Consider the following 13,474-nt stretch of genomic DNA (forward strand, 5'->3'; position numbering starts at 1 on the left):
AGAAATAAAAGGTTTTCTTTGGTGATAGCTCTCTTCCTGTGTAGGTCCCTTAATCTACGTTACTTGGAGCAGTTAAGCAATAGGCAAGGACCTTCTCCTGAGCCTGCTGGGTCTTTCCTGCCTTCAGCTCCAAGCAGTCAACCCATCAAAGGGGCACATTGGAGAAGATGTATTCTGGTCCCACTAGAAAAGATCCTGATGCTGGCAAAGATTGAAGGCAGAAGGAGAAGGGCATGACAGAGGATGAGATGGTTGGATGGCATCACTGACTCGATGGACATGAGTTTGAGGAAGCTCCAAGAGTTGGTAATGGACAGGGAGGCCTGGGGTGCTGCAGTCCATGGGGTCCCAATGACTGAGTGACTGAACTGATTCTGCTCCCCATCACTTGTCTTTAAACATTCTTCCTAGTAATTTTGAAACACATTAAGAGGCTTCATTGTGTTTGAAGAAACCAAAGCTCCGAGAAGGGAGAACTTGCCCAGTGGGTCCTTTTACCACCTGTCCCTCATCACTCCAATACTTCATGGAATTTAACTCCTAGGGTCAGGGACAGATAAACAATCTTGCTGACTCTGTGTCTTGTTTTCTCAGCAGATCATAGCCTCCTCAACTATGTCTAGGATGGTGTGTCAGTATGTTCGCCAGTTTGGTCAGAAGCTGGTCCGCAGGCGAGGGGCAGACACCATAAAGGAGTCTGACGGTCTCAAGATTCATCTGAGCGCCACAGAGCTGGTGTTCTTGGGTGTGGGCAGAAACCTGGGAGCTGGCCTGTACATCGTGCTTGGTGCAGTGGCCAAGTACGTAGCTGGACCAGCGATTGTCGTCTGCTTCTTGGTGGCCGGCCTGTCTTCTCTGCTGTCGAGGCTCTGCTATGTGGAGTTTGATGCACGGGTACCACGCTCCTCTTCTGCGTATGTCTGCAGCTACGTCACGATGGGACAGCTCTGGGCCTTTGTCGTTGGCTGGAACATCATACTGTTATTTTTCATTGGTGAGGTGATGGGACCAGGCGACAGGTGTGGGGGAAAGGTGTGGGGGCTAAGGTCAGGAAACTGGGAGATGGGATTGTGGTCTCATTCATGGGCACTTTGTTACCTGACTTGTGGGGGGAAATGGGTAATCGTGGCTGGAAAACCCCACAACTTCATTCTAGTCAGCTCTCTCCTGCTTTCCTTAAATAATTGGACTAAGAATGAGAAGGAAAGGAAACTGGGGCATGGGTGGAAGGGAGGCGTGTCCCACAAGCTCTTCACCTCATTATATTGGAGTCTTAGCTCAGCTGTTGCCTCTGAGTGATTTTCTTGGGGGGGAGTTGCCACTTGATTTAAAATTTCATCCCTCATCTTTTAGCCCTCCTGGTCCAACTTCCCGGTTTTCTTTCCTTGTGAAACACTGATCTCCTCCTAACATATTAAAGAGTGGACATATTTTGTGAGTCATCTCAGTCTGCTCTTGATACCCCAAGGAAAAAAAAATCTTTGAGCTTATATATTTTGTCTATTTTTTCCTCCAAAATGCGTCCGTTGGCACTTACTAGGGGTCCAATTTTGTCTGTGAATGTTCGTTTTTCTGCTGCTGCAGCCATTGCATGTACAGCCCGCGCCTGGAGGTACGCCTTTGACAGCCTCATTGGGGACCGCATCTCTCAGAAATTGGAGGAAACTGTCCCTCTGCATGCACCCTACTTTCTGGCCACGGATGCAGACTTTTTCGCACTGGGCCTGGTGCTGCTGCTTGCGGGTGAGTCAGCGGTTAGATATAAGATGTGATGAGGGGACTCCTATGGTGGTCCAGTGGTTAAGAATCCACCTTGCAATGTGCGGACAAGGGTTCGATCCCTGGTCAGGGAGCTAAGATCTCATGTGCTGCAGAACAATTAAGCCCAAGTCCTTAGCCTGCACACTACAACTAGAGAATCTGTGTGTGTGTGTGTCTAGTTGCTCAGTCACGTCTGACCCTTTGTGACCCTTTGGACCATAGCAAAATAGACTCCTTTGTCACTGGGATTCTCCAGGCAAGAATACCAGAGTGAGTTACCCATTACCTTTTCCAGGGGATCTTCCTGACCTGGGAAGTGAACCCATGTCTCCTGTGTTTCCTGCATTGCAGGCAGATTCTTTATCCACTGATTCCCAAACTTTGCTGTTTGGGTCGCAATGAAAGATCCCACAGCTAAGACCCAACTCAGCCAAATTCAGTTCAGTTCAGTCACTTAGGCCTGATGGACTCTTTGTGACCCATGGACCGCAGCACGCCAGGCTTCCCTGTCCAGCACCAACTCCCGGAGTTTACTCAAACTTATGTCCATTGAGTCGGTGATGACATCCAGCCATCTCATCCTTTGTCGTCCCCTTCTTCTCTCGCCTTCAATCTTTCCCAGCATCAGGGTCTTTTCAAGTGAGTCATCTCTTCGCATCAGGTGGCCAAAGTATTGGAATTTCAGCTTCAACATCAGTCCTTCCAACGAATATTCAGGAGTGATTTCCTTTAAGATGGACTGGTTGGATCTCCTTGCAGTCCAAGGGACTCTCAAGAGTCTTCTCAAACACCACAGTTCCAAAGCATCAATTCTTTGGCACTCAGCTTTCTTCACAGTCCAACTCTCACATCCATACATGACCACTGGAAAAACCATTGCTTTGACTCAATAGACCTTTGTTGGCAAAGTAATGCCTCCTGTTTTTTAATAGGCTGCCTAGGTTGGTCATAGCTTTTCTTCCAAGGAGCTTTTAATTTCATGGCTGCAGTCACCATCTGAAGTGATTTTGGAGCCCCCCAAAATAAAGTCTCTAACTGTTTCCATTGTTTCCCTTCTATTTGTCATGAAGTGATGGGGCCAGATGCCATGATCTTGGTTTTCTGAATATTGAGTTTGAGGCCAGCTTTTTCACTCTCCTCTTTCACTTTCATCAAGAGGCTCTTTAGTTCTTCTTTGCTTTCTGCCATCACTGTGGTGTCATCTGCATATCTGAGGTGATTGATACTTCTCCCAACAATCTTGATTCCAGCTTGTGCTTCATCCAGCGTAGTGTTTCTCATGATGTTCTCTGCATATAAGTTAAATAAGCAGGGTGACAATATACACCCTTGACATACTCCTTTCCCAATTTGGAACCGGTCAGTTGTTCCATGTCCAGTTCTAACTGTTACTTCCTGACCTACATACAGATTTCTCAACAGGCAAGTCAGGTGGTCTGGTATTCCCATCTCTTGAAGAGTTTTCCACAGTTTGTTGTGATCTACACAGTCAAAGGCTTTGGCATAGTTAATAAAGCAGAAGTAGATGATTTTCTGGAACTCTCTTGCTTTTTCCATGATCCAACGATGTTGGCCATATGATCTCTGGTTCCTCTGCCTTTTCTAGATCCAGCTTGGATCGCCTCACAGTCCAAGGGACTCTCAAGAGTCTTCTCCAACACAACAGTTCAAAAGCATCAGTTATTCAGTGCTCAGCTTTCTTTATAGTTCAACTCTCACATCCACACATGACTAGATACCAGTGAAACACACTCTGGAATTTTGACAATTCAAATGTCTCTAAACCATGCCAAATATTTGGGGAATAAAATTTACTCCCAGGTGAGAATCATTTTCTTAGACTGACATATTTTCTTCTTAGTACTGAGACAAAAGATTTTCATTTTTTATTTCAGAGGAAATTCATATAGCATAAATTTATCAATTTGCTATTTCCCCCAGCTTTACTGAGATGCAACTGACATACAGCACAATAAGTTTGAGGTGTACAAATGTGCTTTTTTCTTTTTTTCTTTTTTTACTGTACTAGGTCTTTATCGCTGCTCACAGGTTTTCTCTAGTTGCAGAGAGCATGGGTTACTCTTTGCTCTGATACACAGGCTTCTTGTTCTGGTGGCTTCTCTTGTTGCAGAGCACGGGCTCTAGAGCTCGGGCTCAGTAGTTACAGCACATCGGCTTAGTTGGTCTGCAGTACGTGAAATGTCCCTGGACCAGGGATGGAACCCTTGTCCCCTGCATTGGCCGGCAGACTTCCAGACCACTGGACCACCAGGAAAGTCTCACAGTGACTATCTGATAGACTTGCCTATGCGAGATGATCGCCACAATAAGAAATGAACTATTAGGTCCTTCCTGGTGGTCCAGTGGCCGAGACTCCTTACTCACTGTGCAGGGGACCAAGGTTCCACCCCTGGTCAGGGAAGTCAGATCCTACTTAACGGAACTAAGGGTTCACATGCCACAACTAAAGATTCTGTTATGCCACAGCAAAGACTCAGCCCAGCCAAATACAAATAAAATGAAAAAATTTTTTTAATTATAAGAAAAGAAATTAACTATCTTATGGGTACAATTCAGGGGTGCTAGTACATTCACAATGTTGTCCAGCCATCACCTCCATCGACCTTCAAACATGTTCATCTCCCCCAAAAGACACCCTGTATCCCTGAGCATCACGGTCCATCCACCCCACCCCCACACCCCCAGCCCCCAGGCTGCTCCCTGGCTCTATGGACTTAGTTACTGTGCGTGTCTCGTATTCCATCTCTCCTGCAGTACTACTCGCTCTGGGAGTTCCTGAGTCAGCCTGGGTTTACAGAGTGTTCACGGGCATCAACCTTTTGGTTCTCAGCTTCATCATCCTCTCTGGCTTCATTAATGGGGACCTGCACAACTGGAAGCTCACAGAACAGGACTACCCATTGGCAACAGCTGTATTCTCGTATAGGTTATGAGCGTACCCTTGGTCATATTAATGTGTGTGTGTGTGTGTGTGTGTGTGTGTGTGTGTGTGTGTGTGTGTGTAGGGAGGTGGGAGCTGAGAATCTGGTGGGGACTAAAGAGACTGAGGCTGGTGGATCCGGATGGTGGGTTTCTTGGAGGCCAGAGTTTGTGGTATTGAGGGAAGAGTCCAGAAGTGATGGCTGAACCCACCTCACCCATGATCTTTCTTGCTCCTTCTCTCACCACAGCTTGGGCCCTCCAGGTGCTGGAGGGTTTGTGCCTTTTGACTTTGAGGGGGTTGTCCAAGGAGCAGCTACGTGTTTCTATGCATTTGTTGGTTTTGCTGCCATTGCCGCTAGAGGTAACATGATCACTGAGTGTCCCATCGGGGGTCTGGACAGAGTTTGGGCTGCCCTTGGGCACAGAGGTTGGGAGAAGGTTAGCCTGCTTCAGGCAATTCTGTGCTTTCACCCCATGGCGTTTTCCTGACCTGCTGCTTCCACCCCTTTTGCAGAGAGAGGAGACCTCAAGCCTCAGCGGTCCATCTCCCTGATCTCACTCCTCATGTGCTTTTTGGCGTATTTTGCTGTCTCCGCGGTGCTCACCCTCATGGTGCCCTACTACCAGATTCGTCACCACAGCCCCTTGCCCGAGGCTTTTCTCCATGTTGGCTGGGGCCCTGCCAGATGTGTGGTGGCTGTTGGCGTCCTCTGTGCTCTTACGTCCAGGTCAGTGTCCGGGTTTCTCCCCGTCAACTGTCAGATGCTCATGCACCCCAGCCCGTGGGACTGAGAGACAAGAGGGAAAGACATCTTGCTCCGTGTAGACTAGGGAGCGCATGTCCTGGTCTCCCCTGCTTCTCCACGTCCTCACACGTGTCTCCACTTTCTCTCCCAGCCTCCTGGGTGACATGTTCCCCATGTCTCGGTTAATCGGTGCAATGGCAGAGGACGGGCTCCTTTTCCGGGGACTTGCCCGGGTCTATGGTCACACAAAAATCCCCGTCGTGGCCATCATGTCTTCTGGAAGCCTTGCAGGTGAATAAGCAAAACTCGCTCCTTCCTTGATCCATTTCCCTTAAGTGCAGTTCCAATGGTTTCTTAATCCCACCCCTGCCGTTTTTGCTCCCCCATTCTAGGGATCATGGCATTACTCTTTGAGTTCAGCCACATTGCAAACCTCATGGCAGTTGCGTCCCTGCTTGCTTACTCCATGGTGTCCTTCTCGGTCCTTGTTCTCAGGTGAGACCGCACTACACCTTGACTGAGGGGCTTGGGGTCATGGGGATAATGGGGAGGTCATCCTGGTCTGTGTCTTCATTATGCCTTCTGATCGTTCAAGAGAAGAAAGAAGTGGAATAGACAATCTGGTGTTCTGTGAATAGTGGCTGCTGTTAATATTGCCTTTAAACCTCTAACTCAGGTATCAGCCAGGTCAGAATTTAAGTAAGAGTGAGAAAACGGAAGAAGAAACTGAGATGGAGCTTGTACCTGTAGGAAGTCCTTTGGACTCTGTACCTGAAGCAGGAACCTCAAACATTCTAAAGAGCCTGTGGTTGCCTACCAGCACCACCCCCACCCGGAAATCTGGCCAGATTGTCTATGGATGTGCCTTCCTGCTTGGTGAGCAGTGGGGTTTCCCTTTGTTCATGTTCTGAAATGGACAGGATGGAGTGAGAGTGTGTATTTTGTCAGTTAAGGAGTCTGGGAGATATGATGGCCCTTCCTGATGTTGGTGGTTTCAGGGAGGGGTGTGACCCGAGGTCCTGGCGTCTTTGGCTTCTGGGTCCAGCCTGTTCTCCTCCTCCTTGACCCTTGCAGTTCTCCTGCTGAGCATCCTGAGCCTGGTCCTGGCCCAGTGGCCCAGACGTGTGTTCTCTGGAGACCCCGCGCTCACAACAGTGGCTGTGCTGCTGCTGCTGCTCATCACTGGGGTGACGGCCATCATCTGGAGGCAGCCCCAGAGCCCCAGACCTCTTACATTCAGGGTATGTGACCTATGTGTACAAAGTGTCTATGTTCAGTGAAGGAGGTCTGCGTGCTTTGAGACATCAACATCCCTTGCTGGACCAGGGAAGAAAAGGAGTTGCTGAAACCTATGGACTCCTCCCTGATCCACACTCAGTGCTTACAAACCAGGCTCAATAGGCACTGAACACAAAGCCTGACCCACGAAGGTCAGGGTCTCCCTTTCAGACATCTGGGCTGTGTTCAGGGATGAACTGACTCTGCCCACAGGTCCCTGCTCTGCCTGTCCTCCCGCTGGTCAGCATCTTCGTGAACCTTTACTTGATGATGCAGATGACCTCTGGGGCCTGGATCCTCTTTGGCATCTGGAATGCCATTGGTGAGTGACTTTCTGGGCTGAAGAGGCTTCTTGAGTGACTGAGCCCAATCTTCTTCCTACCACCTCCCCCCTAAACTGTGTCAGACACCAGAATAGAAGGCTTACTGGGTATTCATAAGTGAAGAGAGCCCCTGTTTTTCTTCTTACTGTCTCATTTCCCTACTAGGATTTGCCATATACTTTGGATATGGGGTCCGACACAGCTTGGAGGAGAACAATGAGCCACCAGCCTCCACCTCCCAGACTCCGGACTAAAACACCCCTAGTGATGAAGCATCTTAGCCAAAGGAAATAGATGCTGTGTGGACCCCTCCATACACTGGAGGTATCCGCTGGTTCAAGGCACACTTTGAGCCTCTATGGACTGTGCAAGTGGAAAGCATTTAGTGCCCTGTATTTATTGCCAGTGGACAAAATGACTTTGCTATTGTATAATTTTTAAGTAAACTCTCTTAAGCTTAATATGCATCAGAAGATTGCATGCTTCATAAGTGTGTAGTAAGATGAATCTTCACAAAGAAAGTATTATGATGTTACTGACAACTAGAGGAAGAAATAAAATATTAGCCTACACATAAGATGCACCTTCTTGTACTTATTTCCAATAAGAATGAGATTGTCCCATGGGAAGGAAACTCAGGTAACTATGTATTATGTCAGGAGTTACACTTTAGGGGCTTCTCTGATGGTCCAGTGGCTAAGACTCTTTGCATGAAATGTGCCCATCTTTGCATAAAATGTTCCCTTGGTATCTCTAATTTTCTTGAGGAGATCTTTCTTCAAAATAGTCTTTCCCATTTTATTGTTTTCCTCTATTTCTTTGCATTGATTGCTGAGGAAGGCTTTCTTATCTCTCCTTGCTATTCCTTGGAACTCTGCATTCAAATGGGTATATCTTTCCTTTTCTCCTTTGCTTTTCGCTTCTCTTTTCACAGCTATTTGTAAGGCCTCCTCAGACAGTCATTTTGCCTTTTTGCATTTCTTTTTCTTGCGGATGGTCTTCATTGCTGTCTCCTGTACGATGTCATGAACCTCTGTCCATAGTTCATCAGGCACTCTATCAGAGCTAGTCTCTTAAATCTATTTTTCACTTCCACTGTATAATCATAAGGGGTTTGATTTAGGTCACACCTGAATGGTTTAGTGGGTTTTCCCACTTTATTGAATTTAAGTCTGAATTTGGCAATAAGAAGTTCATGATCTGAGCCACAGTCAGCTCCCGGGCTTGTTTTTGCTGACTGTATACAGCTTCTCCATCTTTGGCTGCAAAAAATACATCAAGCTGATGTCAGTGTGAGAAAAAACAATCTGTAAAAAAAATATATATATACTGTACATACTTTGATTGTAAAATAATTTTTTTCTAAGATATGGTGAACGTTAACTGACAACATAGTGGCCACAAATCCACAATTTGTGAAACAGGCAGCATTGGCAAAAAGTGAAGTATGTGTGTACATGTATAATCAACACGCATAAAATACATACCCGTATAAGATATATGGATTAAGGGTACACTTTACTTGTTTCACCACAAAAAATAGTTAAGACCTACTTAGTTAAAGGAGACAACTGGAGCCTGACTGCACGTCTCCCCAAAGGGCCAGGTCCTGACTGGGTGTCAGGCAAATTTTCCTGAGAAGAAATGGCATCTAGGGGACTTCCCTGGTGGTCCAGTGGATAAGAATCCACCTTCCAATCCAGAAGACACAGGTTCAATCCCTGGTTCAGGAAGATTCCACATGCTTCGGAGCAGCTCAGACTCTGTCCAAAACTACTAAGCCTGCGCTCGAAAGCCTGAAGCCACGGCAGCCAGTAGCCCCTGCACCCCAACCGGAGAGTAGCCCCCACTCCCCGCAAATAGAAAGAACTCACATGCAGCAGAAAAGACCCAGCACAGACAAAATCATAAATAAATAAAGGAAATGATAGAAATGAGGTCTCCTTTGTCTATTAATGATCACGTTGTCACCCGTCCAACTCCGGCTATCTGGGTTGGTCACACCTGCATAAACAGGAAGTGATGCTGAAAACTCAGCCTCTCTGAACACCAGTGTGGAGTCCAACCTCAGAGGCAGAGTTCTGGGTGGAGGAGGAAAGAACAGTTTCATTGTTTTGCCAGGCCCAGGGGACAGAGCGGGCTCCTGCCATTGAAACTGAGTCCCAACCCAGGCGAGTTCAGTGAGGAGTTTTATGGCAACTGTTCAGGGAGCAGTTGCTGACAGAGCAGGGTGTGTGCAGGGTCCCAGGCGGTAGGTCTCCTCGTCTTGACAAAGATTAAAACTTAAGGGGTCTCTGGTCCTTTTAATTTTGCCGCAGGAGGCTTCTCAGCAGCTCCTTCCATGATTCCGTTCAGTTCAGTTCAGTTCTCAGTCATGTCCGACTCTTTGCGGCCCAGTGGACTGCAGCACGCCAGGTCTCCCAGTCCATCAGCAACTCCCAGAGTTGACCCAAACTCATGTCCATTGAGTCAGTGATGCCATCCAACCATCTCATCCTCTGTCATCCACTTCTCCTCCCACCTTCAATCTTTCCCAGCATCAGGGTCTTTTCAAATGAGTCAGCTCTTCACATCAGGTGGGCAGAGTATTGGAGTTTCAGATTCTGTGAGCAGCAACTGCTTGAAGCTGCCCTTTGGAACTCAGAGCAGGTCATGGAAGCTGAGTCTGGATACAAAAAACAAGGGACAGAAATGAACCTACTTACAAATCAGACGGAGACTCACAGACTTAGGAAATGAATTTATGGTTGCCAGGGGAAGCGATAGCTAGGGACGTTGGGAGGTCATGTACACACCGCTATATATAAAATGGAAAAGCAGCCAGGACCTACTGTAGACACAAGGAATCTGCTCAGTGTTGGGTGCAGCCTGGACGGGACGGGACTTGGAGGAGAATGGACACAAGTCCATGTGAGACTCAGTCCCTTCGCTGTTGACCTGAACCTACGCCACCATCATTCCTTGGCTACACCCCACTACAAAATGTTTTTGGTATTTAAAATACTTTTGAAAAAGGAACAGGGGACAGAAAAAAGCCTTCATTCCCAGGAGCCCCATATGGTCCTGAGGTAGAAGCTAGTGGGCTCCAGGCTGGGCATTTACAATTAGACTTCTGTTTACATTTCCTGAGGAAGGAGGCAGGGGCTCTGGGCTAGAGAGTTACAAGCAGCCTCCTGTTGGCTCTTCAAGATGGAAATGACAAGAACAGAGTGAGTAGCTGGACTTTGTCTCCTGTGGACACTTTCAGGCAACAACTGTGGCAGGCCTAAACCCTCTTTGACTTAAAGGTCAAGAGTGACAGATTTCCCAGCCTTGTGGCCAGGGAGACATGGCACATGTTGAGGGTCAGAGAGGAGGAGGGCATCCCCCCATAACAGGAGGTGCCAGGACCCACCCCATCCCATGGCCTCCCGGCTGGAATACATCCTGAAAAAAAGTTGCGCAGGCGAGTGGGTGAGGGTCCTAGGGCAGGTCAGTTGTGTTAAAATAAGTGGATAATTGGCTAAAGATAAACAAACTCAGAACTGCCCTTGTGGATGATTTTACTGACTTTGTTGGGTCATGGGGCTCCTCCTCCTGGGAGGAGGCCCGCACTCTTTCTCTCCAGCTGTGTCTCTGCCTCGCTTCTGTCTTAACTGAGCAAACTTCCTCTGAGTGCTCTCTCACTGCTGTGCTGTCTCTAATAATACACTTTGTACCTGTTTTAGATTAAAAAAATTTTTTTCCTCCTTGAGAAATGCATTTTTCAATGGAGGCAAGAGTCAGGGGAACCTTGTCTCTAGCCTCTGGCCCCTGGTGGACGAGCGGCTAGGAGTCCTGGTTTTCATCCAGGCCACCCGGGTTCAATATCCGCGCACAGAGCTAAGCCACCCCTCACGGCTGACTCTCTCCGAGAATACCTGATGCTGAAACCCAGGATTTCAAGGTAAACTGCAGGTCTCCCCGAAATGCTGGCTGGGGACCTCTGAGTCTCTCTCTCCCATGAGAACTTGCTTGCTCTCACTCTCTGCTTCCAAGACGCACAGGTTTCCGTCTAGATCCGCTCGGTGAAGGAGCACAAGTTCTCTTTCCCTGTGTCCTCTCCCTCTGTCTCTTGCTCTCCTTGAACCGCAAACCCCCGCGGGTCCTCAGCCCAGCAGTGCGTCCTCATCAACGCTGCGAGCTGTGTGCAGGGACTTCTTGCTGGCACCATCAGCCAATTTCTCCCTGCTACACGCCGCACTTTATTTCCTAGGGGCGGTAGAAAAATCACAGCCCCCGGGCCCTCCAGTATATCTTCTCAAGCAGCGCACCAGCACACACACTGTGCCTTTCTCTCTTTTCATCCTGTGATTTTCTTTCCTACTTTACATGAGAAGACACAGGTTCGATCCCTGGGTTGGAAGATCCCTGGAGAAAGGAATGGCAGCTCACTTCTAGTGTTCTTGCCTGGAAAACCACGAATAGAGGAGTCTTGCAGGCTACAGTCCACGGTGTGGCAAAGAGTTGGATAGAACTGAGCGGTTAACACTTTCACTTTCCAGGTTTCTTTTTCATCTAAGCTTTAAGTCCCCTTCAACTTCACCTTCGATGCCACACAAACAAGTGCAATGCTATCAGGCATAATTCTGGTGTTTTTCTGAGAGTGTTTTAAGTCTCAGCAGTAACCCAGCTACTTTGTCAGTGGCATTGCAATCACATTTTAAATGTGAAAACCCCTAGAGACTATTTAATTAATTGGTTTACTATTTGGCTGTGTCTGGTCTTTGCCGCTGGCTTTCTCTAGCTGTCTGAGTGAGGGCGGCTCTCCAGTTGCAGCTTACAGGCTCCCCTTGTGGACACGTCTCTTTCTGCGGAACCCGGGCTCAGGGTGCGGGCTTCCGCGGCTGTGGTGCGCAGGCTTCGCTGCACGACAGCATGCGGAAGCTTCCAGGTCAGGGACACACTGCATCCCCTGCATTGGCAGGTGGATTCTTTGCCACTGGACTCAGCAGGGAAGTCCATAGGCAGACTTGAAACGTGCCTTCCTAAGTCTTCTCTTGACACACATACAGTTATGGTTTCACTTGGATGCCTTTGCAAAAGTGCTACCTCTTCAAGATATATAGAGAAGGCTTTCCAAAACTGAATCAAAATTCATTAGGTAAATAAATGTTGTTATTAGCAGTAAGCTGATGCCAGACTGGAATATGGTTTTCTCTGTCTGTTAAGAGAACAATGTTTTCTTGGAGTGCTGCTTTTGATAACAGACTGTGTGAACTCTTTGGGTCTAAGTGATTTGTAACTGCTTTTGAGATCTCTCATTACTTTTGTTGAGAAAATAAGGAGTATTTCACAATCTCTGAAGATTATGGCACATGTAGATAAAGTTCATTCTGCTTCTACAAAAATTAACCTTTATTGTCGGACTTTGGATACCCTGATATCGTTGTGGCATAGTGACTGAAAGTGAAAGTGTTAGTCCAGTCTTTTCTGATCTTTGCGATCCTATGACTGTAGCCCACCAGGCTCCTCTGGCCATGGAATTCTGCAGGCAAGAATACTGGAGTGGGTGGCTATTTCTTTCTCCAGGGGATCTTCCAGACCCAGGGATCGAACATGAGTCTCCCGCATAGCAGCCAGGTTCTTTACCATCTGAGCCACTGGGGAAGAGCGTGTCAACAGTCTACTCCTAACTGAGGGAATTTGAGATGGGTAAACAATGGCTGTTAATCAAACATTCAGGGCTCTGGGACACCCAAGAAGACTGCCCAGCTTTTCCTGGCTCCCTGGAAAATCTCATTTTTATTTGATGGGTTAAAGCCTTTCCTGGTTGCAAGATTGATGCCCTTACAATGAAAGGAAAATGGTAAAAAATAAATATGCATTCACTTGGAGTATGCCTCCCACAATCGCCAGTGATCAAGGTACTCACCTCACTGGCCAAATCATACCAACTTTAACAAAAACCTCACAAACTTCTTGAAACTATCACTTTCACTGTCATCCTTCATCATCAGTCCAGGTCAACAGAACTAATAGAAAAACTGGACTCAAGTGGAACAGAAGTGAATTACATGGCATTAAAGGAACTTTCAAAAAGTTGGCTTATAACAAACACATGAAAAGATGCTCAACATCACTCATTATTAGAGAAATGCAAATCAAAACCACAATGAGGTACCACTTCACACCAGTCAGAATGTCTGCGATCCAAAAATCTGCAAGCAATAAATGCTGGAGAGGGTGTGGAGAAAAGGGAACCCTCTTACACTGTTGGTGGGAATGCAAACTAGTACAGCCACTATGGAGAACAGTGTGGAGATTCCTTAAAAAATTGCAAATAGAACTACCTTATGACCCAGCAATCCCACTGCTGGGCATACACACCGAGGAAACCAGAATTGAAAGAGACACATGTACCCCAATGTTCATTGCAGCACTGTTTATAATAGCCAGGACATG

General features: G+C 47.3%; 1 protein-coding gene across 1 annotated transcript; it reads left to right on the plus strand.

Annotated features, from left to right (window-relative positions):
* Positions 1-598: 598 nt before the first annotated feature.
* On the plus strand, positions 599-7,624 carry LOC108634642 (cationic amino acid transporter 3-like; the record flags this gene model as incomplete). Its single annotated transcript, XM_018044688.1, is given in 12 exon segments — positions 599-994; positions 1,585-1,743; positions 4,537-4,708; positions 4,953-5,065; positions 5,219-5,432; positions 5,602-5,741; positions 5,843-5,945; positions 6,127-6,326; positions 6,525-6,691; positions 6,942-7,050; positions 7,217-7,270; positions 7,273-7,624. Coding segments are annotated over 12 exon segments (1,871 nt in total), but the record flags the coding sequence as incomplete, so codon positions are not given.
* Between the last annotated feature and the right edge of the window lie 5,850 nt (positions 7,625-13,474).

The sequence above is a fragment of the Capra hircus genome, unplaced genomic scaffold (assembly GCF_001704415.2).
Source record: "Capra hircus breed San Clemente unplaced genomic scaffold, ASM170441v1, whole genome shotgun sequence".
NCBI lineage: Eukaryota > Metazoa > Chordata > Mammalia > Artiodactyla > Bovidae > Capra > Capra hircus.